Raw genomic sequence first — 24,373 nt, 5'->3', positions numbered from 1 at the left:
TGCAGTGAGAACAGCATGTGCAAAGGCCCTGGGGCAGCCATATACTTGATGTGTTTGAACTGAGAGCCTAACGGGGCTGGAGACAGGGTGGTGGTGGAGGGTGGAAGAGATGAGGATTTAGAACCAGTCAGGGACCACCAATGTTCTCAGCATTCTAAATCTGTGATTCTTTAAAATATATATATATATATGTTTTTTTTTTTTAGATGGAGTCTCTCTCTGTCACCCAGGCTGGAGAGCAGTGGCATGATCTTGGCTCACTGCAACCTCTGCCTCCCAGGTTAAAGTGATTCTTGCGCCTCAGCTTTCCAAGTAGCTGGGACTACACGCAGGTGCCACCACACCTGGCTAATTTTTGTGTTTTTAGTAGAGATGGGGGGCTCTCACCATGTTGGCCAGGCTAGTCTCAAAATCCTGACCTCAGGTGATCCGCTGGCCTCAGCCTCCCAAAGTGTTGGGATTATAGGCGTGAGCCACTGCAGCTGGCCTAAAAGAATTTTTTAACAAGTCTTTTTTATTGAACGTTTAAGATTATCTCATGGAAAGGCATTCATACTTTATCAGACATGATTCTCCCATACCTCACCCCACCAGCTCCCAGGGCCTCTTTCCTAGAGGCAACCCCCATAAGTAGTTTCTTGTGTCTCTTTCCAGATATACTGCATTTTATAAAAGCACTTATTTGTTCTTTTTTTTCTTTTTTTTGAGACTGAGTCTCACTCTGTTGCCCAGGCTGGTGCAATGGCACAGTCTCAGCTCACTGCAACCTCCACCTCCCAGGTTCAAGTCATCCTCCTGCCTCAGCCTCCCACGTAGCTTGGATTATAGGTGTGCACCATCATGCCCAGCTAATTTTTGTATTTTTAGTAGAGACAGCGTTTCACCATGTTGTCCAGGCTGGTCTCTAACTCCTGACCTCAGGTGATCGGCTCACTTCGGCCTCCCAAAGTGCTGGGATTACAGGCATGAGCCACCACGCCTGGCCTATTTATTCATTTTTTTGGAGACAAAGGCTCACTGTGTCGCCCAGGCTGGAGTGCAGTGGCGACATCATAGCTCACTGCAGTCTCAAACCTTTGGACTCAAGTGATCCTCCCTCCTCAGCCCCCGCAATTCACTGGGACTATAGGCGCGCGCCACTATGCCCAACTAGTTTTAAAAATTTTTTGTAGAAGCCAAGTCTTGCTATGTTGCCCAGGCTGGTCTTGAACTCCTGGCCTCAAGTGATCCTCCCCCCTTGGCCTCCCAAAGTGCTGGGATTATAGGCATGAGCAATATTTAATTTTTGAGCTTCCTATAAAATATAGACATACCAATATTATTCTGCTCTCCTTGTTTATTTTTCGATAATTTATAAGATTGTGGACTGGGTGTGGTGGCTCACGCCTGTAATCCCAGCACTTTGGGAGGCCGAGGCGGGTGGATCATCTGAGATCAGGAGTTCGAGACCAGCCTGACCAACATGGAGAAACCCCATCTCTACTAAAAATATAAAATTAGCTGGGAATGGTGGTACATACCTGTGATCCCAGCTACTCAGGAGGCTGAGGCAGGAGAATCGCTTGAACCCAGGAGGCAGAGGTTGCAGTGAGACAAGATTGCGCCATTGCACTCCAGCCTGGGCAATGAGAGTAAAACTCCATCTCAAAAAACAAAACAAAACAAAAAAAGACGGTGTTTCAAAGGTTCTCAAGTTCATTGGTTTATTCCACAAATATTTCCTGAGTGCTTTCTGTACACATCGTACTGATGCTGGAGATGGAGGGAACAGACAAGTTTCCAGCCCTTCTTTTTTTTTCTTTTTCTCTTTTTTTGAGACAGTGTCTTGCTCTGTCACCCAGGCTGGAGTGCAGTGGAGTGATCGTGGCTCACTGCAGCCTTGACGTCCCCGGCTTCAGTGATCCTCCCATCTCAGCCTCTTGAGAAGATTAATAAATCAAGTCATTAGGCCGGGCGCGGTAGTTCACACCTGTAATCTCAGCATTTTGGAAGGCTGAGGCGGGTGGATCACGAGGTCAAAAGATCGAGACCATCCTGGCCAACATGGTGGAACCCAGTCTCTACTAAAAATACAAAAATTAGCGTGGTGGCGGGCGCCTGTAGTCCCAGCTACTTGGGAGGCTGAGGCAGGAGAATGGCGTGAACCTGGGAGGTGGAGGTTGCAATGAGCCGAGACTAAGCCACTGCACCCCAGCCGGGGGGACAAAGCGAGACTCTGTCTCAAAAAATAAAAAATAACAAATAAATAAACAAATAAATCAAGTCATTATTTGCACCACTGCACTCCAGCCTGGGTGACAGAGCAAGACTGTCTCAAAAAAAAAAAAAAAAATCCACTGTCCATTTGGGAGGAAATAAGAGCAAAGAAAGCAAAAAGTGAATAATGTCTTAGTATTGTTATTAAAATAATTTTGACCATAGGAACCCCTGAAAGGATCTTGAGGACCCCTGGGTTTCCCTGGACCACACTTCGTGAATTGCTGCTGTAGGGCCTTGTCAGCTTCGGTAGAAATTTTGAACTTGAATAAGCAAATTGAGAGTTATGAGCAGCATCTCATGGGCTCGTGTTCCTTCCCTAAAAATGTCCTCTCAGGCCACTGCTGCATGGAGGAAGGGTTATTGGGGCAGGATGGGGAGCTGGGAGACCTGTCGGGCCACTTGGGTATCTCCCCAGGCAGGAGGGGATGACTCTTGAATGGACATGGTGGCCACTGAGGTGGAGAGAAATGAGAAGTAGGGGAGAGGCTGGGTGTAGTGGCGGGTGCCTGTAGTCCCAGCTACTCAGGAGGCTGAGGTGGGAGGATGGATTGAGCCGGGAAGGTGGAGGTTGCACTGAGCTGAGATTGTGCCACTGCACTCCAGCCTGGGGGATACAGCCAGACCCTGTCTAAAAAAAAAAAAAGAAAAGAAAAGTAGGGGAGAGAGGGAGAGACATAGCAGGAGGCAAAAAGGACTCATTGATAGGTTGGATGTGGCTTCTAAACAGGAGGAAGAATCAAATATCAAATCAATAATGATTTCAAGAGCTGGGCACCGTGGCTCCCGCCTGTAATGCAGCACTTTGGGAGGCTGAGGCAGGCAGATCATTTGAGGTCAGGAGTTTGAGACCAGCCTGGCCAACATGGTGAAAACCCCTCTCGACTAAAAATACAAAAATTAGCGGTGGCAGGCACCTGTAATCCCAGCTACTCGGGAGGTAGAGGCAGGAGGATCGCTTGAACCCAGGAAGTGGAGGTTGCAGTGAGCCAAGATCATGCCATTGCACTCCACCCTGGACAACAGAGTGAGACTCCGTCTCAAAAAGAAAAATAAAAGTGATTTCTAGAGCCAGACACAGTGGCTCCCGCCTGTCATCCCAGCACTTTAGGAGGCCGAGGCGGGTGGATCACTTGAGGTCAGGGGTTCGAGACCAGTCTGGCCAGCATGGGGAAACCCAGTCTCTACTAAACATACAAAAATTGGCCAGGCATGGTGGCACGTGCCTGTAATCCCAGCTACTCGGGAGGCTAAGGCAGGAGGATTGCTTGAACCCAGAGGTGGAGGTTGCAGTGAGCCGAGGTCGCGCCACTGTACTCCAGCCTGGGTGACAGAGTGAGACTCCGTCTCAAAAAATAAATAAATAAATAAAATTTCTAGATTTCTGGCCTCAACTGGGAAGCCAGGGCTGGGGATGCCCTTTCCAGAGATGGGCACAGCTGAGGGCGACACAGCTCTGGGGGCTAGGCTCAAATTCCACTTAGGGCATCCTGGGATGCAGCTGTCCAGGAATGTTGACAAGGCAATTAGCTCTGAGTCCTAAGCTGGAGGGAGAGGCTTAGGCTGGTATGCAGATTCGGGAGTGGACCTCTTGGAGGGATGTTTAAAACTGGGAGGGACTGCCGGGCGCGGTGGCTCACACCTGTAATCCCAGCACTTTGGGAGGCCGAGGCGGGCGGATCACGAGGTCAGGAGATCGAGACCATCCTGGCTAACAGGTGAAACCCCGTCTCTACTAAAAATACAGAAAAATTAGCCGGGCGTGGTGGCGGGCGCCTGTTGTCCCAGCTACTTGGGAGGCTGAGGCAGGAGAATGGCGTGAACCTGGGAGGCGGAGCTTGCAGTGAGCCGAGATTGCGCCACTGCACTCCAGCCTGGGCGACAGAGCGAGACTCCGTCTCAAAAAAAAAATAAATAAATAAAAAAAATAAAACTGGGAGGGACTGAGCTCACTTAGTTAGCAGAGAGGAGGAGCCCAGGGTGAGCTCCAGCAGGAGGCAGCCATGGGCCTCACAGTGTGGCGCCTCCACCTGCAGCACCTGTAACTTGTCAGAAATGCAAATTCTTGTCCAAACAGTGGCTCTTGCCTGTAATTCCAGCTACTCGAGAGGCTGAGGCGGGAGGATCCCTTGAGCCTAGGAATTTGAGGCTGCAGTAAGTTATGATCGCACCACTGCACTCCCAGCTGGGTGACAGAGCAAGACCCTGTCTCCAAAAAAAAAAGAAAAAAAAAAAAAAAGCAGGCTGGGCGCGGTGGCTCATGCCTGTAATCCCAGCATTTTGGGAGGCCATGGCGGGTGGATCACCTGAGGTTAGGAGTTCAAGACCAGCCTGACCAACATGGAGAAACCCCGTTTCTATTAAAAATACAAAAAATTAGCCGGGTGGTGCACACCTGTTAATCCCAGCTACTTGGGAGGCTGAGGCACAAGAATTGCTTGAACCCAGGAGCTGGAGGTTGCAGCAAGCTGAGATTGCACCACTGCGCTCCAGCCTGGGCAACAGAGCGAGACTCTGTCTCCAAAAAAAAAAAAAAAAAAAAAGACTGGGCACGGTGGCTCACACCTGTAATCCCAGCACTTTGGGAGGCCAAGGTGGGCAGATCACGAGGTCAGGAGTTCGAGACCAGCCTGACCAGCATGGTGAAACCCCATCTTTACTAAAAATACAAAATTAGCTGGGCATAGTGGCGCATGCCTGTAATCCCAGCTACTGAGGAGCCTGAGACAGGAGAATTGCTTGAAGCCGGGAGGCGGAGGTTGCAGTGAGCCGAGGTCGTGCCACTGCACTCCAGCCTTGGCGACAGAGCGAGACTCTGTCTCAAAGAAAAAAAAAAGAGAGAGAGAGAGAGAAAAAGAAATAAAAGAAATGCAAATTCTCATGCCCCAGCCCAGATCAAGTGAATCAGAATCTCTGGGAGTGGGGCCGGCAGCCTGTGTTTTAACAAGCCCCCTGGTGGACCCTGATGCAGGCTGAGGTGAGAACCCTTCCCACAGGTTCACGCTTACATCATCAGCTACCTGAAGAAGGAGATGCCCTCTGTGTTTGGGAAGGAGAACAAGAAGAAGCAGCTGATCCTCAAACTGCCCGTCATCTTTGCGAAGATTCAGCTGGAACATCACATCTCCCCTGGGGACTTTCCTGATTGCCAGAAAATGCAGGTGGGAAGCTGACCAGGAGGGAGTGTTGGGGGTGGGTGATGGGAAGGTTGTTTTCTGGAAACTCTGAGATGGGACCTCAAAAGCCGGAGGGATGGATGGCAGGTTCTGGAAAGCGCCTCCCTCAAATAGTTCCATGGGAGCATGGTTTTATGAGTCAGGCTAGGGGAGTGAAGAGAAAACCCAAAATAACAGTGGCTAAATTAAGATAGTTTTTCTTTCTTTCCTCCATAAAAAGTCCCAGAAAGTGGTCCAGGACTGGTTTGGTGCTTTTCAGAGCCAGGGATCTAGTCCCCTTCTGTCTTATTTCTCTTCCATGCCTGGCCTCCAGGCCCAAGGAACTTCATGGTACAAAAGGGCTGTGAAGGCTCCAGCCATTGTGTCTGCGTTCCAGCCAGCAAGAAGTTGGGAAGGGGAAGAAAAGTGTAGTCTCTTTAAGAACGCTGTTTATCAGCCGGGTGCGGTGGCTCAAGCCTGTAATCCTAGCACTTTGGGAGGCCGAGGTGGGCGGATCACGACGTCAGGAGTTCGAGACCATCCTGGCCAACATAGTGAAACCCTGCCTCTACTAAAAATACAAAAAAATTAGCAGGGCATGGTGGCGGGCGCCTGTAGTCCCAGCTACTCGGGAGGCTGAGGCAGGAGAATGGCGTGAACCCGGGAGGTGGAGCTTGCAGTGAGCCGAGATGGTGCCACTGCACTCCAGCCTGGGGGACAGAGCCAGACTCTGTCTCCAAAAAAAAAAAAAAAAAAAAAAGCTGTTTATTTTATTTTCATTTATTTATCTGAGACTTAAATATTTATATTTATAAAATATAAATATTTAAAATATATACAGCTGGGTGCAGTGGCTCATGCCTGTAATCCCAGCACTGTGGTAGGCCAAGGTGAGTGGATCACCTGAGATCAGGAGTTCAAGAACAGCCTGGCCAACATGGTGAAACCCTGTCTCTACTAAAAATAACGAAAATTAGCTGGGCATGGTATTGCATGCCTGTAGTCCCAGCTACTCGGGAGGCTGAGGCAGGAGAATCCCTTGAACCCGGGAAGCAGAGGTTGCAGTGAGCTGAGATGGCGCCACTGCAATCCAGCCTGTGTGACCGAGTGAGATTCTGTCTCAATAAATAAATAAAATATATACTTTAAAAAATTTATTTATATATTTTTTAGAGATTGATTTATATATTTTTCAGAGACTCTGTTGTCCAGGCTGGAGTGCAATGGGGTGATCATAGCTCACTGTGTACTTGAACTCTTGGGCTCAAAGGTCCTTATGCCTAGTCTCTAGAGTAGCTGGGACTGCAGGCACATGCCACCATGACTGGCTAACTTTTTTTTTTTTGAGACAGATTCTCACTCTGTCACCCAGATTGAAGTGCAGAGGTGCGATCTTGGCTCACTGCAACCTCTGCCTCCCGGGTTCAAGCAGTTATCGCACCTCAGCCTCCCAAGTATCTGGGCCTGCAGGCATGTGCCACCACATCCAGATAATTTTTCATACTTTTAGTAGAGATGGGGTTTTGTCATGTTGGCCAGGCTGGTCTCGAACTCCTGACCTCAAGCGATCCTCCTGCCTCGGCCTCCCAAAGTGCTGGGATTATAGGCAGGAGCCACCATGCCTGGCCAAGAACACTTTCTAGACCAGAGCTGTCCAGCGGTACTTTCTACAATGATGGAAATGTTTCATTCTGCACTGTCCAATATGGTAGCCACTAGCCACATTAAAATGGAATGTTAAAGTGTATTTCTTTTTTCTTTTTTTTTGAGATGGAATCTTGCTCTGTTGCCCAGGCTGGAGTGCGGTGGCACAATCTCGACTCACTGCAACCTCTGCCTCCCGGGATCAAGCAATTCTCCTGCCTCAGCCTCCCAAGTAGCTGAGATTACAGGCATCCGCCACCATGCCCAGCTAATTTTGTATTTTTAGTAGAGACGGGGTTTCACCATGTTGTCCAGGCTGGTCTCGAACTCCTGACTTCAGGTGATCCTCCCACCTCAGCCTCCCAAAGTGCTGGGATTACAGGTGTGAGCCACCCAAGCCTGCTTTTTTTTTAACTTTCAATGTTGTGCATGCTGGCTGGGCAGCTGGAGTTGGGTAGAGGGCGGTTAGGGTTCTAGGCCGGTGTGGATGCTCTGAGAAAGCTATATTTGTTGCGAAAATATTGAAGTCTTTCTCTGCTCGCTGGCAAAGGGCCGCTGCTCTCACTCACCAGAGGGGCCCCAGCCTCCCCACCCTCCAGTAATTCTGGGGCACAGGAGAAAGCCTCTGGGACCTTGTTGTCCAAGTATCTTCTCAGTGGTGGGTGCCCAAGCAGAACAGGTTGTTCAGATGTTCAAATACTTCTGCATGTGTCAGTAAAGAGCTGCCACCCTGACTGGGTGCAGTGGCTCACACCTGCAATCCTAGCACTTTGGGAGGTTGAGGTGGGAGGATGGCTTGAGCCCAGGAGTTTGAGACCAGCCTGGGCAACATAGCAAGACCCCCGTCTCTACAAATAAAAATGTAGCTGGGTGTGGTGTTGTGTGCCTGTGGTCCCAGCTGCTTGGGAGACTGAGGCCAGAGGATCGCTTGAGGCTGGGAGTTGGAAGCTGCAGGAAGCTACGTTGGCGCCACTACACTCTAGCCTTAGTGAAAGAGCGAGACCCTGCCAAAAAACAAAACAAACAAACAAAAACGGCCGGGCATGGTGGCTCACGCCTGTAATCCCAGCACTGGGAGGCTGAGGCGGGCGAATCATGAGGTCAGGAGTTCGAGACCAGCCTGGCCAACATGGTGAAATCCCGTCTCTACTAAAAATACAAAAATTAGCTGGGCATGGTGGCGCATGCCTGTAATCCCAGCTACTTGGGAGGCTGAGGCAGGAGAATCGCTTGAAACCGGAAGGCAGACGTTGCAGTGAGCTAAGATCATGCCATTTGCACTCCAGCCTGGGCAACAAGAGCAAGACTCTGTCTCAAAACAAACAAAAAAACCCACAACAGCTGCCCCCTTGAGCTTCTCCAGTGTCCTGGTACCACCTTGCAGCCTGAGGGCCTCAGGGATGGCGCCGCTTGAATTCTGGGTGCCCCTCTCCCCCACCACAGGAGGTGCTGATGGCGCACGACTTCACCAAGTTTCACTCGCTGAAGCCGAAGCTGCTGGAGGCGCTGGACGAGATGCTGACACACGATATCGCCAAGCTCATGCCCCTGCTACGGCAGGAAGAGCTGGAGAGCACCGAGGTGGGCGTGCAGGGGGGCGCTTTTGAGGGCACCCACATGGGCCCGTTTGTGGAGCGGGGACCTGACGAGGCCATGGAGGATGGCGAGGAGGGCTCGGATGACGAGGCCGAGTGGGTGGTGACCAAGGACAAGTCCAAATACGACGAGATCTTCTACAACCTGGCACCAGCTGACGGCAAGCTGAGCGGCTCCAAGGCCAAGACCTGGATGGTGGGGACCAAGCTCCCCAACTCGGTGCTGGGGCGCATCTGGAAGCTCAGCGACGTGGACCGCGACGGCATGCTGGATGATGAGGAGTTCGCGCTGGCCAGCCACCTCATCGAGGCCAAGCTGGAGGGCCACGGGCTGCCCACCAACCTGCCCCGTCGCCTGGTGCCACCCTCCAAGCGACGCCACAAGGGCTCCGCCGAGTGAGCAGGCCCCCCTTCCCATGGCCCTGCTGTGGCTCCCCAGCTCCAGTTGGCTGCACGCACATCCCTGCCCCGGCTCACACACGCCCTGCCTGCCCTCCCTGCCCAGCTGTAAGGACCGGAGATCTCCCTCCCAACTACCGCCAGACACTCCGGTGGAAGCATTTAGAGGAGACCACAGGAGGGACAAGGCTTCTCTGTCCACCCTTCACACTTCCAGCCTCACGTTCACTTAGGCACATCACACAGACACTGGCATGCACAGGCATCCATCCATCTGTCATTCATTCAAATATTTATTGAGCACCTACTATGTGCCCAGCCCTGTTCTAGGCACTGGGCATTACCATAGAGAATAGACAAATACATCTGCCCTCATGGAAGGTGACATTCCCAGGAGAGGGCATCTACAGTCACACGAACACACATTAATTCCTGGCAGGACCCCAGCCCCTCCCCTGGGTGAGCAGCCCTGTGGTTGAAATGACTAACAGATAAACAGACCCCCTTCTGCTCCGCTTACTCCTGCCCAGCGAGGCAACACCCTCAACCCGCTCCATCACATCCTCAGGTCTCGGGACCATGGGGGGCTCAGAGGGGAGACACACCTACTGCTTCCTCAGATGGGCCCCTCCGCAGCCCCTCCCCTTGCTCGGGGAAAGCCCCCAATTCTGCCCACACCCATTTATTTCCTTCCTTCCTTCCTTCCTTTTTTTTTTTTTTGTCTTTGCCCCCAATTCTGTCCACACCCATTTCCTCCCTTCCTTTCTTTTCGGTCTTTCTTTTTTTTGATGGAATCTTGCTCTGTCGCGCAGGCTGGAGTGCAGTGGTGAGATCTCAGCTCACTGCAACCTCCACCTCCTGGGTTGAAGTGATTCTCGTGCCTCAGCCTCCTGAGTAGCTGGGACTGCAGGCACGCGCCACCACGCCCAGCTAATTTTTGTATTTGAGTAGAGACGGGGTTTCACCATGTTGGCCAGGCTGGTCTCGAACTCCTCATCTCAGGTGATCTGCTTGCCTCGGCCTCCCAAAGTGCTGGGATTACAGGCATGAGCCACCGTGCCCGGCTTCACACCCATTTCTTTAAAAAGGATCCCGTAGCAGGCAGAAAAGCCCCTTCCATCCTGCTCTTCCGAGACTGTACCCCCTTGTAGGTATTTCCGTCCTCCACCCACGTGTCCCTGGCTGGAAATGCCCAGCCTGCTCCTGGCTCCCTTGAAGCCTCCCCACAGCTGGTGGTCTGGACTTAAGGATTGCTGGGCCACCGCCTCTCTGCCCACCACCATTCCATATTTAAGTGGAACCCCTATGTAGAAAGGCCCCGGGGCTTTATTTTAGTCTCCTTTTCAGGGATGTCGTGGGTGGGGGAGGGGGGTTCTTGGTGCTACAGCCCTCTCCCCACCCCTAAAGGGACCCCGACGCAGTTTGCTGCCTTCACCACGTATTAGTGCTTGACCCTGGAGGGGACCCCATGGAAAAGATGGGGAAGAGCAAAATACATGGAGACGACGCCCCCTCCAGGATGCTCACTGGGATTCCCACGCCCACCATTGTCCCCCACCCCGTGGCTGGGAGGGGCCTCTGAACGGAACAGTGTCCCCACAGAGCGAATAAAGCCAAGGCTTCTTCCCATGTGGCAGTCAGGCTGGCTTGGGACAGGGATCGCCCGCCCTCCCCCAGGGAAGGAGAGACCTGGGCAGGATTTGGGGTGGGGGGAGGCCCCCTTCCGTGCTCTTAGGGGCGGGGTGGAGTCCGTGACTCAATGCAGCGAGGCCTGGTGACTCAGGCCTGGGCTGGGGGCCAGAACGGCATATTTTCCGAAGAAAAGTGACTCTGGGGCCCTCCCCCCGGGACATCCCTCCCTCCCACCTCCTGCGGCGGGGGCCTGGGAACCAAGCCCTGGGGCGCGCGCGGGGTGTCTGTGTGTATTCGGGCACAAAGTGCTCTCCCAGCTCCCGCCCTGCCGGCAACGTGCCCTTGCACAACCTGGGTACATAACTCCCGACGCGTAACACCAGGAACACACTGGTTTCTGGTTGGGGAAGTGGTGACCTTGCCCACAAAGGCTGCCAGGAGTGTGCGCGCGCTCACGCCCCGGGGACTCTTGGCTAGAGCTGGGCAGCGCACCGTGCGCGCCGAGTCCCGCGCACTCACACCCAGGCCACACCCACGGCGTCCCGGGACACGCTGGCCGCGCACTCATCCCGCCCACGCGGGCCCAGTTTCGCGGCTCGCGGCGCCCCCTGGCGGACGCTCAGGAAACAGACAGGCTGTGGTCGCCAAAATCCCTGCCCAGGTGATCCGGCGTCAGGTCTCGGGGCTGCGATCCAGGGCCTGTCACCTTTAGGGCCTGTCACCTTTCCAACGCTCTGCTTAAGGATCCAGTTGAGTTTCGCTGTGTGACCATGCGTGTGTCGCCTGCCCTCTCTGTGCCTTTTTCCTTTATGAGTCCAGAGTGGCTTTTATGAGGCCTGGATTCCTTTGATTTGATTGTTTTGTTTTTGAGACAGAGTCTTGCTCTGTCACCCAGGCTGGAGTGCAATGGTGCAATCACAGCTCACCGCACCCTCCAACTCCTGGGCTCAAGCGATCCTCCCACCTCAGCCTCCCGAGTACCTGGGACTACAGGCGCACACCATCACGCCTGGCTAATTTTTAAATTTTTGGCAGACACAGGATCTCACTATGTTGCCCAGGCTGGTCTTGAATTCCTGGGCTCAAGCGATCCTCCTGCATCGGCCTCCCAAAGTGCTGGGATTATAGGCGTGAATCACCACGCCCTGCCATGGATCCCTTTGAATGGCTGCCAGGGCCCAAGAGCCTCTGAGCTTCCTTCCTTATTTGTAAATAGCAAAGATAAATTGATTCTAAGATGAAGCCTCAGAGGGCAAGGCAGTAACAATAGCTAACACTCAGATACCAGACGCAGCCTTAAGCGCTTTACATATGTTTAATCTTCTGCATGATTTGAGGCAGATGTACCGTTATCATCATTATTTTACAGATGACGAAACTGAGGCACAGTGAAGTACCCCGCTCAAGATGAATGATTCTGAGTCTGCACTTCCAGGGTCCTAAAAGTGTATTTTTTTTTTTTTTGAGACGGAGTCTCGCTCTGTCGCCCAGGCTGGAGTGCAGTGGCGCAATCTCGGCTCACTGCAAGCTCCGCCTCCCGGGTTCATGCCATTCTCCTGCCTCAGCCTCTCCGAGTAGCTGGGACTATAGGCATCCGCCACCACACCCGGCTAATTTTTTGTATTTTTTAGTAGAGACGGGGTTTCACCGTGGTCTCGATCTCCTGACCTCGTGATCCGCCCGCCTCGGCCTCCCAAAGTGCTGGGATTACAAGCGTGAGCCACCGCACCCGGCCAAAAGTGTATGTTTCTAACATTCCTCTAATGTTCTGTGCTTCCAACTTTGATATTCCGAAAGTTACTTGATTTCTAAGATACTAGGATTGGAACATTTGAGAGGACAACACTTCTGAGATTGGAATGTGTGTTGTGCAGAATCTACCACTGACGGTTCTGACTTTCTAAGAAAATGAGATTAAAAAATAATCAGGCCGAGCATGGTGGCTCTCATCTGTAATCCTAGCACTTTCGGAGGCTGAGGAGGGAGAATCACTTGAGCCCAGGGGTTCAAGACCAGCCTGGACAACATAGTGAGACCTTTGTCTCTTAAAAAAAAAAACACATCAGTTTGGACCGGGAGCGGTGGTATGAGCCTGTAATCCCACAGCTTTGGGAGGCCTAGGAAGGAGGATCAGTTCAAACCAGATGTTTGAGACCAGCCTGGGCAACATGGGGAGGCTCCATTTCTACAAAAAATAAAAATAAAAAATTAGCCAGGTGTGGTTGCACGCTTCTGTGGTCGCAGCTACTCGGGAGGCTGAGGTAGGCGGATCCCTGAGCTTAGGAGTTGGAGGCTGCAGTGAGCCATTACCCTTCCACTGCACTCCAGCCTGGGGGCAACAAAGTGAGACCTTGTCTATTAAAGAAAAAAATCAGTTTGAGCAAAGACCCCAGGCGGCCGGGAAAGGTGTTCGCTTAAGGGCGAAAGCTAAGAATCTGCAACCTTCCCGTCTCTCTCCTACCACCCGCCGCCGTTAGGAATCTTCAGATCCCGCTGTAAACAATGGAGGAAGGAAGAGCCATTTATCCTTTACCAAGATGGCAGCCTCCTGGCAACTCCAGTCACTTTACAAATATGGCTGCCACAGGAAGTACGTCACGGAAGAGGGTGGGAAATCTGCGCGCGCACGCTGCAAAGGCGCTTTTTGGGACGCCAGTAGCCGAATTCTTCCTTTGACAAGATGGCGGCAGGAGGCAGTAGCGTTGGTGGGAAGCGCAGCTCGAAAAGCGATGCCGATTCTGGTTTCCTGGGACTGCGGCCCACTTCAGTGGACCCAGCGCTGAGGCGGCGGCGGCGAGGCCCAAGAAATAAGAAGCGGGGCTGGCGGCGGCTTGCTCAGGAACCGCTGGGGCTGGAGGTTGACCAGTTCCTGGAAGACGTGCGGCTGCAGGAGCGCACGAGCGGGTACGGGGGGCGGGACTTCCGGGAGCTGGGACGGTTCCTGCGTCCAGGTGCAAGGCCAGGCGTGCTTGCGTGGACGGGTCGGGGGCCGGGGGCCGGGGGCCGGGAGTCGCCTGTCCCGGAAACCATCGAGGAAATGGAGAGCATAGGCAGGGGTCTCAGCATGGGAAGCTGGAGAGCTTGATACAGTTACCAGATTTAGCAGATAAATATACAGGACGCTCAATTAAATTTGGAATTTAGGTAAACAATGAATAATTTTTAGTGTAAATACGTTCCATGCACTCACCTTAGCTTGCTGCTTCCTAAATATGTGTGTGTGTGTATATATACATATATGTTTTTCAGACGGAGTCTCGCTGTATCGCCCAGGCTGGAGTAGGTGCGATCTCAGCTCACCGCAACCTCCGCCTCCCAGGCTCAAGCGATTCTCCTGCCTCAGCCTCCTGAGTAGCTGGGATTACAGGCGGGCGCCACCACGCCTGGCTATTTTTCTTTTCTTTTTTTTTTTTTTTTTTTTTTTTTGAGACGGAGTCTCTCTCTGTAGTCCAGGCTGGAGTGCAGTTGCACGATCTTGGCTCACTGCAACCTCTGCCTCCTGGGTTCAAATGATTCTCCTGCTTCAGCCTTCCAAGTAGCTGGGATTATAGGCATGCACCACCACGTCCGGCTAATTTTTGTATTTTTAGTAGAGACAGTGTTTTGCCATGTTGGCCAGGCTGGTCTTGAACTCCTGACCTCAGGTGAGCCACCCGCCACAGCCTCCTAAAGTGCTAAGATTACAGGTGTGAGCCACCTCACCCGGCCTAATTTTTGTATTTTTAGTAGAGACAGAGTTTCACCATGTTGGCCAGGCTGGTCTTGAACTCCTGACCTCAGGTGAGCCACCCGCCTGGGCCTCCCAAAGTGCTGGGATTAGAGGCGTGAGACACTGCGCCCGGCAGTCCTTCCTAAGTACTAAGTTCTGTAAACTGCTGGGCGAGGCCTTAGCCTGGAAGAGTCCCGTGGCGGGGGACTTGACTAAGCGGAAGAGGAAGGCTGGACCTGCCAGGTTAAATCTCTTTCGTCTCTAACATCTCTGGCTGATGTTCTGTATTTCTGTCCCCCAGTGGCTTGTTGTCAGAGGCCCCAAATGAAAAACTCTTCTTCGTGGACACTGGCTCCAAGGAAAAAGGTGAGGAGAGGCTTTTGTGGTGGGGAATGGCCGTTATACGTTGTTAGCCAGCTTACCATAGCCTCTGAGATCTGTTTTAAGGATGTGGCTTGGGAGGCAAATATCTGCGGAAACAGGCCAACCTTAATATAAACAAGGGGACCTCAAATGGGCAGAAAGCAAGCTGGAGAGAAGGCAGATTTTTCTTTTGAGATGTCAGTGATCTCCATGCACAGATAAGCTGCTGGGAGTCTGCCTTGATGAATAGGTTAGAAACACATTAAAGGATCTCTTTTTAGCTTGAAGAAAAGCAAGTCAAGGACCTGTTTAAACAAATCAGTCCTGCCGGTTGCGGTGGGTTGCAGTGAGCCGAGATCGTGCTGCTGAACCCCAGTCTGGGATTACTGTTATTTTTTTGAGACAGTTTTTCTCTGTCACCCAGGTTGGAGTGCAGTGGTGCGATCTCAGTTCAAGCCATTCTCCTGCCTCAGCCTCCCGAGTAGCTGGGATTACAGGCATGCGCCACCATGCCCGGCTAATTTTGTATTTTTAGTAGAGACAGGGTTTCTCTGTGTTGGTCAGGCTGATCTCGAACTCCTGACCTCAGGTGATCCGCCTGCCTCGGCCTCCCAAAGTGCTGGGATTACAGGCATGAGCCACCATGCCTGGTCAAGCCTGGCTAATTTCTGTATTTTTAGTAGAGATGGGGCTTCATCATGTCAGCTAGGCTGGTCTCAAACTCCTGACCTCAGGTGATCCACCTGCCTTGGCCTCCCAAAGTGCTAGGATTATAGGCGTGAGCTGCCTCGCCCGGCCAAGATGAGCTTTAATAGGAACAAGAGGACCTGCCTTAGTGAGCAGGTAACACACTAGTCTTAACTTGCTTGCCTTAAGTTGCCAGAATGCAGGGTGGGGATCTGCTGAAACAAGATGAGGAGTGAGGGAGGGATTGCTCTGATGAGTAATAATGTTTACTTCCATACATAGAGAAACAAACTAAGAACAGATGATTTGCTCTAATGAATGGCCTGGAAGCAAGCGAAGGGCTCTGCTTTAATGAGCAAGAGAGGGAGCTTGTGTGAGATCACTCAAAGGGTCTGTTTTAATGAAAACGAGAGGACCTGGTTCAGTGACCAGATAGAGTGGAAGGAGCTGCCTTGAGGTACAGGAGACTTCCAATAGGCAGGTGAAAAGTGGTTATTAGAGTCTGGGTGCAGTGGCCTACACGGAGGCCAAGGCGGGGCGGGTCGGTCACTTGAGGTCAGGAGTTGGAGACCAGCCTGGGCAGCATGGCGAAACCCTGTCTCTACTGAAAATACAAAAACTAGCTGGACGTCATGGTACACGCGTGTAATCCCAGCTACTGAGAAGCGCTTAAACCCGGGAGGCGGAGGTTGCAATGCGCCAAGATCATACCACTGCACTCCAGCCTGGGCGACAGAGCAAGACTGTGTCTCAAGCTGGGCGTGGTGGCTCACGCCTGTAATCCCAGCACTTTGGGAGGCTGACGCGGGTGGATCACCTGAGGTCGGGAGTTTGAGACCAGCCTGACCAACATGGAGAAACCCTGTCTTTACTAAAAATACAAAATTAGCCGAGCGTGGTGGTGCATGTCTGTAATCCCAGCTACTCGGGAGGCTGAGGCAGGAGAATTGCTTGAACCTGGGAGGCAGAGGTTGCAGTGAGCCAAGTTGGCACCATTGCACTCCAGCCTGGGCAACAAGACTCTGTCTCAAAAAAAAAAAAAAAAAAAAAAGAGGGCGGGTCGTTATTAGAGAAGTCAGCCTTGACTGAAGTGAGTCGATCTGGTGTGTGAGCATAAAGGGTAAGTCATTGACCTGCCTGTAATGAACAGATGGGGAAGTGGTTATCGGCGTGCTTTGGTGAGTGGGAAGCCTCTTTGCGGGGCAGAAGAGAAGCAGTTTATAGGTTCCACTTCAGTAAGAAAACATGGACAAAGATCATAGTGGTTGTAAGCAGTCGCAGGTCAGCCCCTGTGCTTTGTGGGCCTTAAATGATTACATCTTCACAGCAGCCCAGTGAGGGAGGTATCCACATCCTTGTTTTGGGGGCACGGAGGAGCTAAGCCTCTTGTGTGAGGTCCCACAGTCTAGGGTGTTTTGCTATAGAGTTACTGCTTTTAATTGTTAGGCTTTTGAAGTAAAAACCGTAGGTACCTTTGTGGGAGGAAAAAGGCAGTAAAAACCAGAGAACTAGAAGTTATGCTGAGAAGTGGCCGTCCTGGGGCCCAAGTCCAGTTCTGTGGCCCTCCCTGGGCTTCGGTGTCAACTGATCACTTGCTTTCTTTCCTTTTCTTTTTTTTTTTTTTTTTTTCCCCTGAGACGAGATCTCAATATGTTGCTCAGGCTGGCCTCAAACTCCTGGGCTCAAGCGATCCTCCCACCTCAGCCTCCCAGAGTGCCGGGATTACAGGCGTGAGCCACCATGCCTGGTCCTCTTCCCTCTTTGTCTGGGAGACCCTGCTATGTGTCTGTGGGCGTCACTCTTCGTGTCCCCAGCATGGGGCCTGCCTCCTGCTGGCCCAGCACTTGGTTGTGGAGGGTCAGGGCTTGGGCACCTTGGGCCCCACCCTTAGGGGCCTCTACCTCCAGGTAGGAGCCTGGGGACCTCCAAGTCTCCTGGGGTGACTTGGGATTCAGGTCTGATGGCTCCCATAGAGGTGAATAGGGTGGGTGGTCTTTGCTAGCGGGTAGGCCTGAGGCCTTGACTTGTTCTCTTTCCCACTCTTAGGGCTGACTAAGAAGAGAACCAAAGTCCAGAAGAAGTCACTGCTTCTCAAGAAACCCCTTCGGGTTGACCTCATCCTCGAGAACACATCCAAAGTCCCTGCCCCCAAAGAGTGAGTGTCCCAGCGTCCCCGGGCCCTTCTTTCCCGCCAGACTCTGGTCCTAAAGGGTTTCCGGGGCTGGGGGGTGGTAGGTGAGGGTCATTTGGAGGGTAGGGCGGGGTCAGGTTTGGACTTTGGAGTGCAGATTGGAGGGAGGGAGTCTGGGTGCCCTGGTGCTGGGCCGAGGCAGGTGAGAAGGGGCCTGGACCCGGCTGGGGGCTTTGGGGTTGGAGAGGAGGGGCTGAGTGGGAGGCGTGTTCAGGAGGCGCATTAGGCGGGTCTTGGGCATGAGTGGGTGACAGGGTGGACAGCTGGCCTTCCCCTGAGATGGGGATATGGAGGAGGAGTGGGATTTCGGGTGAAGCTGAGGTTGGTGTTGACATGGTGGTGTGAGGTGCCTGGGGTATGTCCAGGACGGGGCTGTTGCTTCGTTGAGTCTGGGGCTCAGAGGGGAGGCCTAGGCTGGAGACAGACGTGGTGAGAGGAGTTCTCTGAAGAGGGGGTGGAGCGCCACCGTTTGGAGAGGGGGTGCTGGAGCTGCCTTAATGGTGGAGGAACCCCGACGGGGAGGAGGCCCGGCTGCCGTTCAGGCTGCCACCTCACCTGCTGCGCTTGTGCCGCCTCTCCCCGACCAGCGTCCTCGCCCACCAGGTCCCCAACGCCAAGAAGCTCAGGCGGAAGGAGCAGCTATGGGAGAAGCTGGCCAGGCAGGGCGAGCTGCCCCGGGAGGTGCGCAGGGCCCAGGCCCGGCTCCTCAACCCTCCCGCAGCCAGGGCCAAGCCGGGGCCCCAGGACACCGTGGAGCGGCCCTTCTACGACCTCTGGGCCTCAGACAGTGAGTGACCCTGCTGTCACCTATGAATGGGGACAGGACTGCCATGTGCAGTTGTGTGTGTGGTGCACCGCACGAGAGTACAATGTGAAAGGGAGTGCTCTGTGGGTGCTTTGGTGACCTCCCGGAAGAGTCGCGCGTCCTGAAGGGGCGGCCGTTTCCCACTCGTGCTTTTCCTTTCCTGAGTTGTGAGGCTCCTGCCTTCAGCTTTGGTCTCATCCACTTTCTGAACCCGTCCAGACACAGTTTTGTCCTGGTGATCAAGGCCCCTTGGGGTCTAGAATCAGTCCTTCCCTTGCCTGAGCTTCAGGGTCACCTTTTTGAAATGGGGAGGGATTGGGGGGAGACCTTTGGTGCCTCTTCCATGCTGGGACTGTCTCAGCAGCTCCGCTCGCTGTATCCACAGACCCCCTGGACAGGCCGTTGGTTGGCCAGGATGAGTTTTTCCTGGAGCAGACCAAGAAGAAAGGAGTGAAGGTGAGACGTGTGGGAAGGGCGTGCTGGGTGATGGGAGGGTGAGGAGGGCTGGGAGCTGCTCTGTGTTCCTGCAGTAGAGTCTCAGTCTCAGAGCTCTTCCATCCCAGTGGCCGAGAACTCTGTGCTGGAGCCAGGTGGCTGGGATTCCTGTCCCAGCTCCAATGCTGACTGATCCTGGGAAGGTGGTCTAACCTTTCTGCGACCTGTATCTTCCTCTAAAATGCAGATGAGGGCCGGGCATGGTGGCTCACGCCTGTAATCCCAGCACTTCGGGAGGCCGAGACAGGTGGATCACCTGAGGTCGGGAGTTTGAGACCAGCCTGACCAACGTGGTGAAACCCTGTCTCTACTAAAAATACACAAAAAATTAGCTGGGCTTGGTGGCACGTGCCTGTAGTCCCGGCTACTAGGGAGGCTGAGGCAGGAGAATCGCTTGAACCAGGGAGGTGGAGGTTGCAGTGAGCCGAGATCATGCCACTGCACTCCAGCCTGGGCAACAAGAGCGAAACTCCGTCTCAAAAAAAAAAAAAAAACAAAACAGATGAAATTGTACTTAGATCATGGGCCGGTGGGGAGAATTTAAAGAGGTAGCGCATGAGAAGGTGGAGCCAGTGCTGGCAAGTGGCAGAAGTGTCGCGGGTTTGAGTTTGGATTTGCAGCCTCCTCCTCCTTGAGCTGCTGGACCCCGCGTGTTAGAACCCAGGTGCTCACAATCTCCAGGGCTCAGCCTCGTGAGTGGCAGAGCATAGGCGTCTTTTTTTTCTTTTTCTGAGACGGAGTCTTGCTCTCGAGTCACCTGAATGCCCCTCAAGCTCTTCCCACACCCAACTGCTGGCAAGGCCTGGAGCATCTGCCCCACGACTGTGTCCCGGGTCACCCGCAGCCCCAGCTCACGGCCTTACCCTGCCTCGGCCTTTTCTCCACAGCGGCCACCACGCCTGCACACCAAGCCGTCCCAGGCACCCGCCGTGGAGGTGGCGCCTGCCGGAGCTTCCTACAACCCGTCCTTTGAAGACCACCAGGTACACCGCCCCGTCCAGGCCTCCCTCCTCAGCGGGCTCTGCCTCTCAGTCAGGCCTTCACTAGCTTCCTCCCTGTGCTGGGTGGTGCTGGGATCTCCAGTGACCCAGACAGCCCTGGGCCTGTCCTCACGGGGCTCACGGTCCAGTGCAAGAGACCTGTTCCCAGACAGTGATGGGCAGAGTGGTTGGGGCTGGGAGCCCAGACGGGGCACCTGGCCCAGCCTGGGGGGTCAGGAAGGGCTCCCAGGAGGAGGGGACGCCTGAGCCGAGGCAGAGGCTGAGGGAGGGGGTTTGCAATGGGAGGAGGGGAGTGGGTTTTCCAGGTGGCGGGAACAGCGCTGCAAAGGCACAGAGGTGAGTGAGACCGTGGCGTCTTCCAGGAAGCCTGTGGGACAGAGATGCAAAAGGCTGTGGTGACACGGTGGCACACTGGCAGCCAAGTGACAGTTATTCACGGGCGAGGCTACCTCAGCGATGGGAAAGTCTGGCTGGAGCCACTGCGCATTTAGCCGGCATCTGTTGGGCACAGATGCTGTGGACAAAGGGGACAAAAACCCCTCCCTTGGCCGGGTGCAGTGCCTCACACCTGTAATCCCAGCACTTTGGGAGGCTGAGGCAGGCAGATCATTTGAGGTCAGCAGTTGGAGACCAGCCTGACCAACATGGTGAAACCCTGTCTCTACTAAATACAGAAAATTAGCAGGGCGTGGCAGTGAGCGCCTGTGGTCCCAACTGGTTGGGAGGCTGAGGTGGGAGCATTGCTTAAGCCCAGGAGGTCCAGGCTGCAGTGAGCTATGATCGCACCGCGGCACTCCAGCCTGTGTAACAGAGCGAGACTCTCAAAAAACAAGCACAACCCTCCCTCGAGGAACACCCCTTCTCATGGGATTGTGTGACTGGAGAGACGCTGAGCTGTTCGCAGTAAATGCAGGATGCTTGCCCTAATCGTGTTCAGCATTCATAAGAAGGAGACAGCTAGCCAGGAACAGAGGCAGCTTCCTCATCTGGTAGAGAAAAGTGTCTGCGGAAAAAAGCAGTGTGCTCACGATTGAAAGCATGAGGGTGCCGCTCACTGCCATCTGTTCCTGGACCAGATGTGGGAGGGGGCGTGGAGATCAGACATTCGCTTTTAGATTTGTACAGAACTACTTCGTAGAGATAAAATTCACTTACCATACAGTCAACCTAGAGTATGTGATTGATTCAGTGGCTTTTAGTGACCATCGTGTAACCATCCCCACAGTCAATTTTAGAACATTTTCACTGTCCATAAAGGAAACCTCACATGTCAGCCATCACCTCCCAATTCCCTATCTCGTGTGGTCTTAGGCAGACGCCAGGCTTCCTGTCTCAGGGACTTACCCACCCCGACCAGTTCACATAAATGAAACTGTGGGCCGGGTGTGGTGGCTCACACCTGTAATCCCAGCACTTTGGGATGCTGAGGTGGGTGGACCACTTGAGGTGAGGAGTTTGAGACCAGCCTGACCAACATGGAGAAACCCCCTCTCTACTAAAAATACAAAATTAGCCGGGCGTGGTGGTGTATGCCTGTAATCGCAGCTACTTGGGAGGCTGAGGCAGGAGAATCGCTTGAACCCAGGAGGCCGAGGTTGTGGTGAGCTGAGATCGCACCATTGCACTCCAGCCTGGGCAACAAGAGTGAAACTCTGTCTCAAAAATAAATAAATAAATAAATAAATAAAAACTATGAAGCATACAGGCCAGACCGCCTTCACAGATGTGCAGAGCAGGTGTGAGGGCGAGGGTTTGAGGTGCCCTCTGGCTCTGTGCAGGGTGGGTGTGCTGGTAGATGGGGCGTGGGGAGGAAAGCCTGGGCCAGGGCGGGATTGTGGGCACTGGGTGAGGGACAGATGGGAGGTAAGAGGGTCGAGTCTCAGTGTCCCAGGAGAGGTTCAGGGACTGGCCCTCACTCCCGCCCCTCACAGACCCTGCTCTCAGTGGCCCACGAGGTGGAGTTGCAGCGGCAGAAGGAGGCGGAGAAGCTGGAGCGGCAGCTGGCCCTGCCTGCCACAGAGCAGGCCGCCACCCAGGTGAGCCCTGCACCTGCCCACTCCCTCCCCTCCCCGGGCCTCCTCCCCACCCCTGACACTGCATCCCGCCTCCCCAGGAGTCCACATTCCAGGAGCTGTGCGAGGGTCTGCTGGAGGAGTCGGATGGTGAGGGGGAGCCAGGCCAGGGCGAGGGGCCAGAGGCTGGGGATGCCGAGGTCGGTCCCACGCCCGCCCGCCTGGCCGCCACAGAGAAGAAGACGGAGCAGCAGTGGCGGCGGGAGAAGGCTGCACGCAGGCTGGTGAGCGCCTGGGCTGGCGGGGCCTGCCTCTGATGCCTCGCCCCCTTCCTTCCTTCCTCCCACCCACGGGTTGCCCTGGGTGCTGCGGGCAGCCTGCCCACCCCAAGCCCCGCGTGTGGCGCTTTGGGATCCTCACAGCTGAGACTCATTTCCCAGCCTCTTCCAGGCAGGGCTCTGGGCTGGGGTGGGACAGGGTCCCTGGCGCTTCTGTTTGAGGGGCAGGGTGGGGGGAGGTTTCTGTACCACAGACCAGGGGAGATGGATGACAAAGGGCGCTTCAGCAAACAGCTGCTAGGAAGGCACTGGAGCGGCCGCTGATGTGAAGGGGACGGGGTCAGGAAGGGCCTCCGGGGACAGGCAGATTTGTGCAGGGAGAGTTCCCTGTGTAGAGAGAAGGCCTCCCTGGGTGGGCAGCACTTGCCTAGGCCCTGACCCTGCCCTGTCTCCACAGCGGGTGCAGCAGGCCGCGTTGCGGGCCGCCCAGCTGCGGCACCAGGAGCTGTTCCGGCTGCGCGGGATCAAGGCCCAGGTGGCTCTGAGGCTGGCGGAGCTGGCGCGGCGGCGGAGGCAGCGGCAGGCACGGCGGGAGGCCGAGGCTGACAAGCCCCGAAGGCTGGGGCGGCTCAAGTGAGAACCAGACTGGGGGTTCTGGGAGAGGCTGGGGAGGGGGCCAGGTCCCAGGTCCTGACACCTTCCTGCCTTTGTTCAGGAACTGCCCACCCCCTGCACCGGGAGACCACCTCTTCACCCATAAAACCCCACATTCTCAGAGGCCCCTTCTCCAGCAGGGGGCTTTGGACTGGGCCCTGTGGGGGTGATATTTCTGAACACCTGCCCTGTTCTGCAGGTACCAGGCACCCGACATTGACGTGCAGCTGAGCTCAGAGCTGACAGACTCGCTCAGGACCCTGAAGGTGCTCATTGTGTGCCGCTGCGGAGCCCTGTGCCCAGTGATGACACCATCCTTGCTCCCCGTGCCCCCAGGGGCTATGGGCGACACCATGGCTACCCCTGGGCTGGGCCAGTGGGGCCAATGCTCAGGGGCTGAGGGCACGGGGTACTGGGATGGGATCCCAGGGTGAGGGGCCAGGCTAGGGTTTGAGTCTGGGACCCTAAGAAGGCCTTTCCTTCCAACTGGGTCCCTGTTGCAGTCCCGGTCACCTTGAGGACTAGAGGGACCTTTCTGAAGCTCAGAACCAACCCTGTGGCTCCCCAGTGCCCCTGAGGAAGCCCAGCTCCTCTGTCAGCCACACACTGGGCCGGCCCAGCCGTGGGGCTCCAGCCAGCTGTGCTATGGGTGGATTGCGCCTTCTTCCTCTGACCTGGCCTTTGCGCTTGCTGTCCCCTTTTCTGTGTCGTCACCAGCCCCCTTCCCGTGACTCCTCTAAGCCCAGCTTAGAGATGGCCGTGGGTTGGTGGCTGTCACCCCAACGCTGAGCCCCAGCAGCTGAGGGCCAGGCTGAGTCCCTGGTGCCCACAGGCTGCCCTGGGGAGACTGCGTGGGGCTGAGCCCTGCCAGGACCCCGGGGAGAGGTCCAGGCCCCCGGGCTTCTGCCAGGCCCTGCTGAGGCCTCCCTCTGTGTCCCGCAGCCCGAGGGCAACATCCTTCGAGACCGATTCAAGAGCTTCCAGAGGAGGAATATGATCGAGCCTCGAGAGAGAGCCAAGTAAGGGGCAGCCGCGGCTGCTGTGGGGGGAGAGGGCATCTGGGATTGGCCCCGGGCACTGATTGCTGCATCGTCCTTGCTCCAGGTTCAAACGCAAGTACAAGGTGAAGCTGGTGGAGAAGCGGGCGTTCCGCGAGATCCAGTGAGTCCACCCGGCTTTGGCGCAAGGAAGGGAGCCCTTCTCCCACCGAGTCCCAGGGCCCCTCCCAGAGTGTGGCCAGTGGCTGAGCCACACCCCCTTGGCCATGCCCAGAAGAGGCCCTGACACCAGAGTGGGGTTGGGAGGGTCCCCAAAGGGAAACTGAAAGGCAGGGGGTGTCAGGTCGGCAGGGGGTACGGGGCACCCTCTCACCCACCCTCAGCCCCTCTCCTCTGTCCCCAGGTTGTAGCTGCCATCAGATGCCGGAGCCTCGCCCTTCAATAAAAAGTCCCTTCTAGCTAATCAGTGGGCTCCACGTGTGGCTTGTGTGCCTCCTGC

The 24,373-nt window shown here is 54.7% G+C and overlaps 2 protein-coding genes and 1 non-coding gene across 3 annotated transcripts in view; all 3 read left to right on the top strand.

Moving 5' to 3' along the window:
- EHD2 (EH domain containing 2) overlaps positions 1–10,678 on the top strand; it is a 29,119-nt gene extending 18,441 nt beyond the window's left edge. Inside the window, exons 5-6 of the mRNA XM_055240164.2 lie at positions 5,253–5,417; positions 8,499–10,678. Of these exons, the coding sequence (XP_055096139.1) occupies positions 5,253–5,417; positions 8,499–9,050 (717 nt within the window). The 3' untranslated portion in view covers positions 9,051–10,678. The remainder of the gene's footprint in view (positions 1–5,252; positions 5,418–8,498) is intronic.
- A 1,306-nt stretch (positions 10,679–11,984) lies between these two features.
- Positions 11,985–24,337, top strand: NOP53 (NOP53 ribosome biogenesis factor). Its single transcript, XM_055240167.2, has 13 exons — positions 11,985–13,585; positions 14,692–14,756; positions 17,487–17,595; positions 18,219–18,418; positions 18,822–18,892; positions 19,819–19,914; positions 21,864–21,968; positions 22,046–22,228; positions 22,680–22,855; positions 23,076–23,142; positions 23,819–23,895; positions 23,981–24,037; positions 24,278–24,337. Exons 1-13 carry the CDS (start codon positions 13,362–13,364, stop codon positions 24,282–24,284), a joined length of 1,437 nt encoding a protein of 478 aa, XP_055096142.1. The 5' UTR covers positions 11,985–13,361; the 3' UTR covers positions 24,285–24,337.
- Positions 23,173–23,281, top strand: LOC129461352 (small nucleolar RNA SNORD23). The gene has a single exon (XR_008650504.1). It is a non-coding gene; the product is annotated as a small nucleolar RNA SNORD23 (small nucleolar RNA).
- Positions 24,338–24,373: the final 36 nt, after the last annotated feature.

Source organism: Symphalangus syndactylus, chromosome 13 (assembly GCF_028878055.3).
Source record: "Symphalangus syndactylus isolate Jambi chromosome 13, NHGRI_mSymSyn1-v2.1_pri, whole genome shotgun sequence".
NCBI lineage: Eukaryota > Metazoa > Chordata > Mammalia > Primates > Hylobatidae > Symphalangus > Symphalangus syndactylus.
This window is presented reverse-complemented; position numbering and strand designations above follow the sequence as displayed.

What these genes read in the sequence shown, in the direction of transcription:
- NOP53 (XM_055240167.2), top strand. Translation starts at nt 13,362, where the DNA reads ATGGCGGCAGGAGGCAGTAGCGTTGGTGGGAAGCGCAGCTCGAAAAGC. An exon ending in AGAAGGCTGCACGCAGGCTG is followed by an intron (nt 22,229 to 22,679) that starts GTGAGCGCCTGG and finishes CTGTCTCCACAG; the next exon opens with CGGGTGCAGCAGGCCGCGTT. An exon ending in ACTCGCTCAGGACCCTGAAG is followed by an intron (nt 23,143 to 23,818) that starts GTGCTCATTGTG and finishes TGTGTCCCGCAG; the next exon opens with CCCGAGGGCAACATCCTTCG.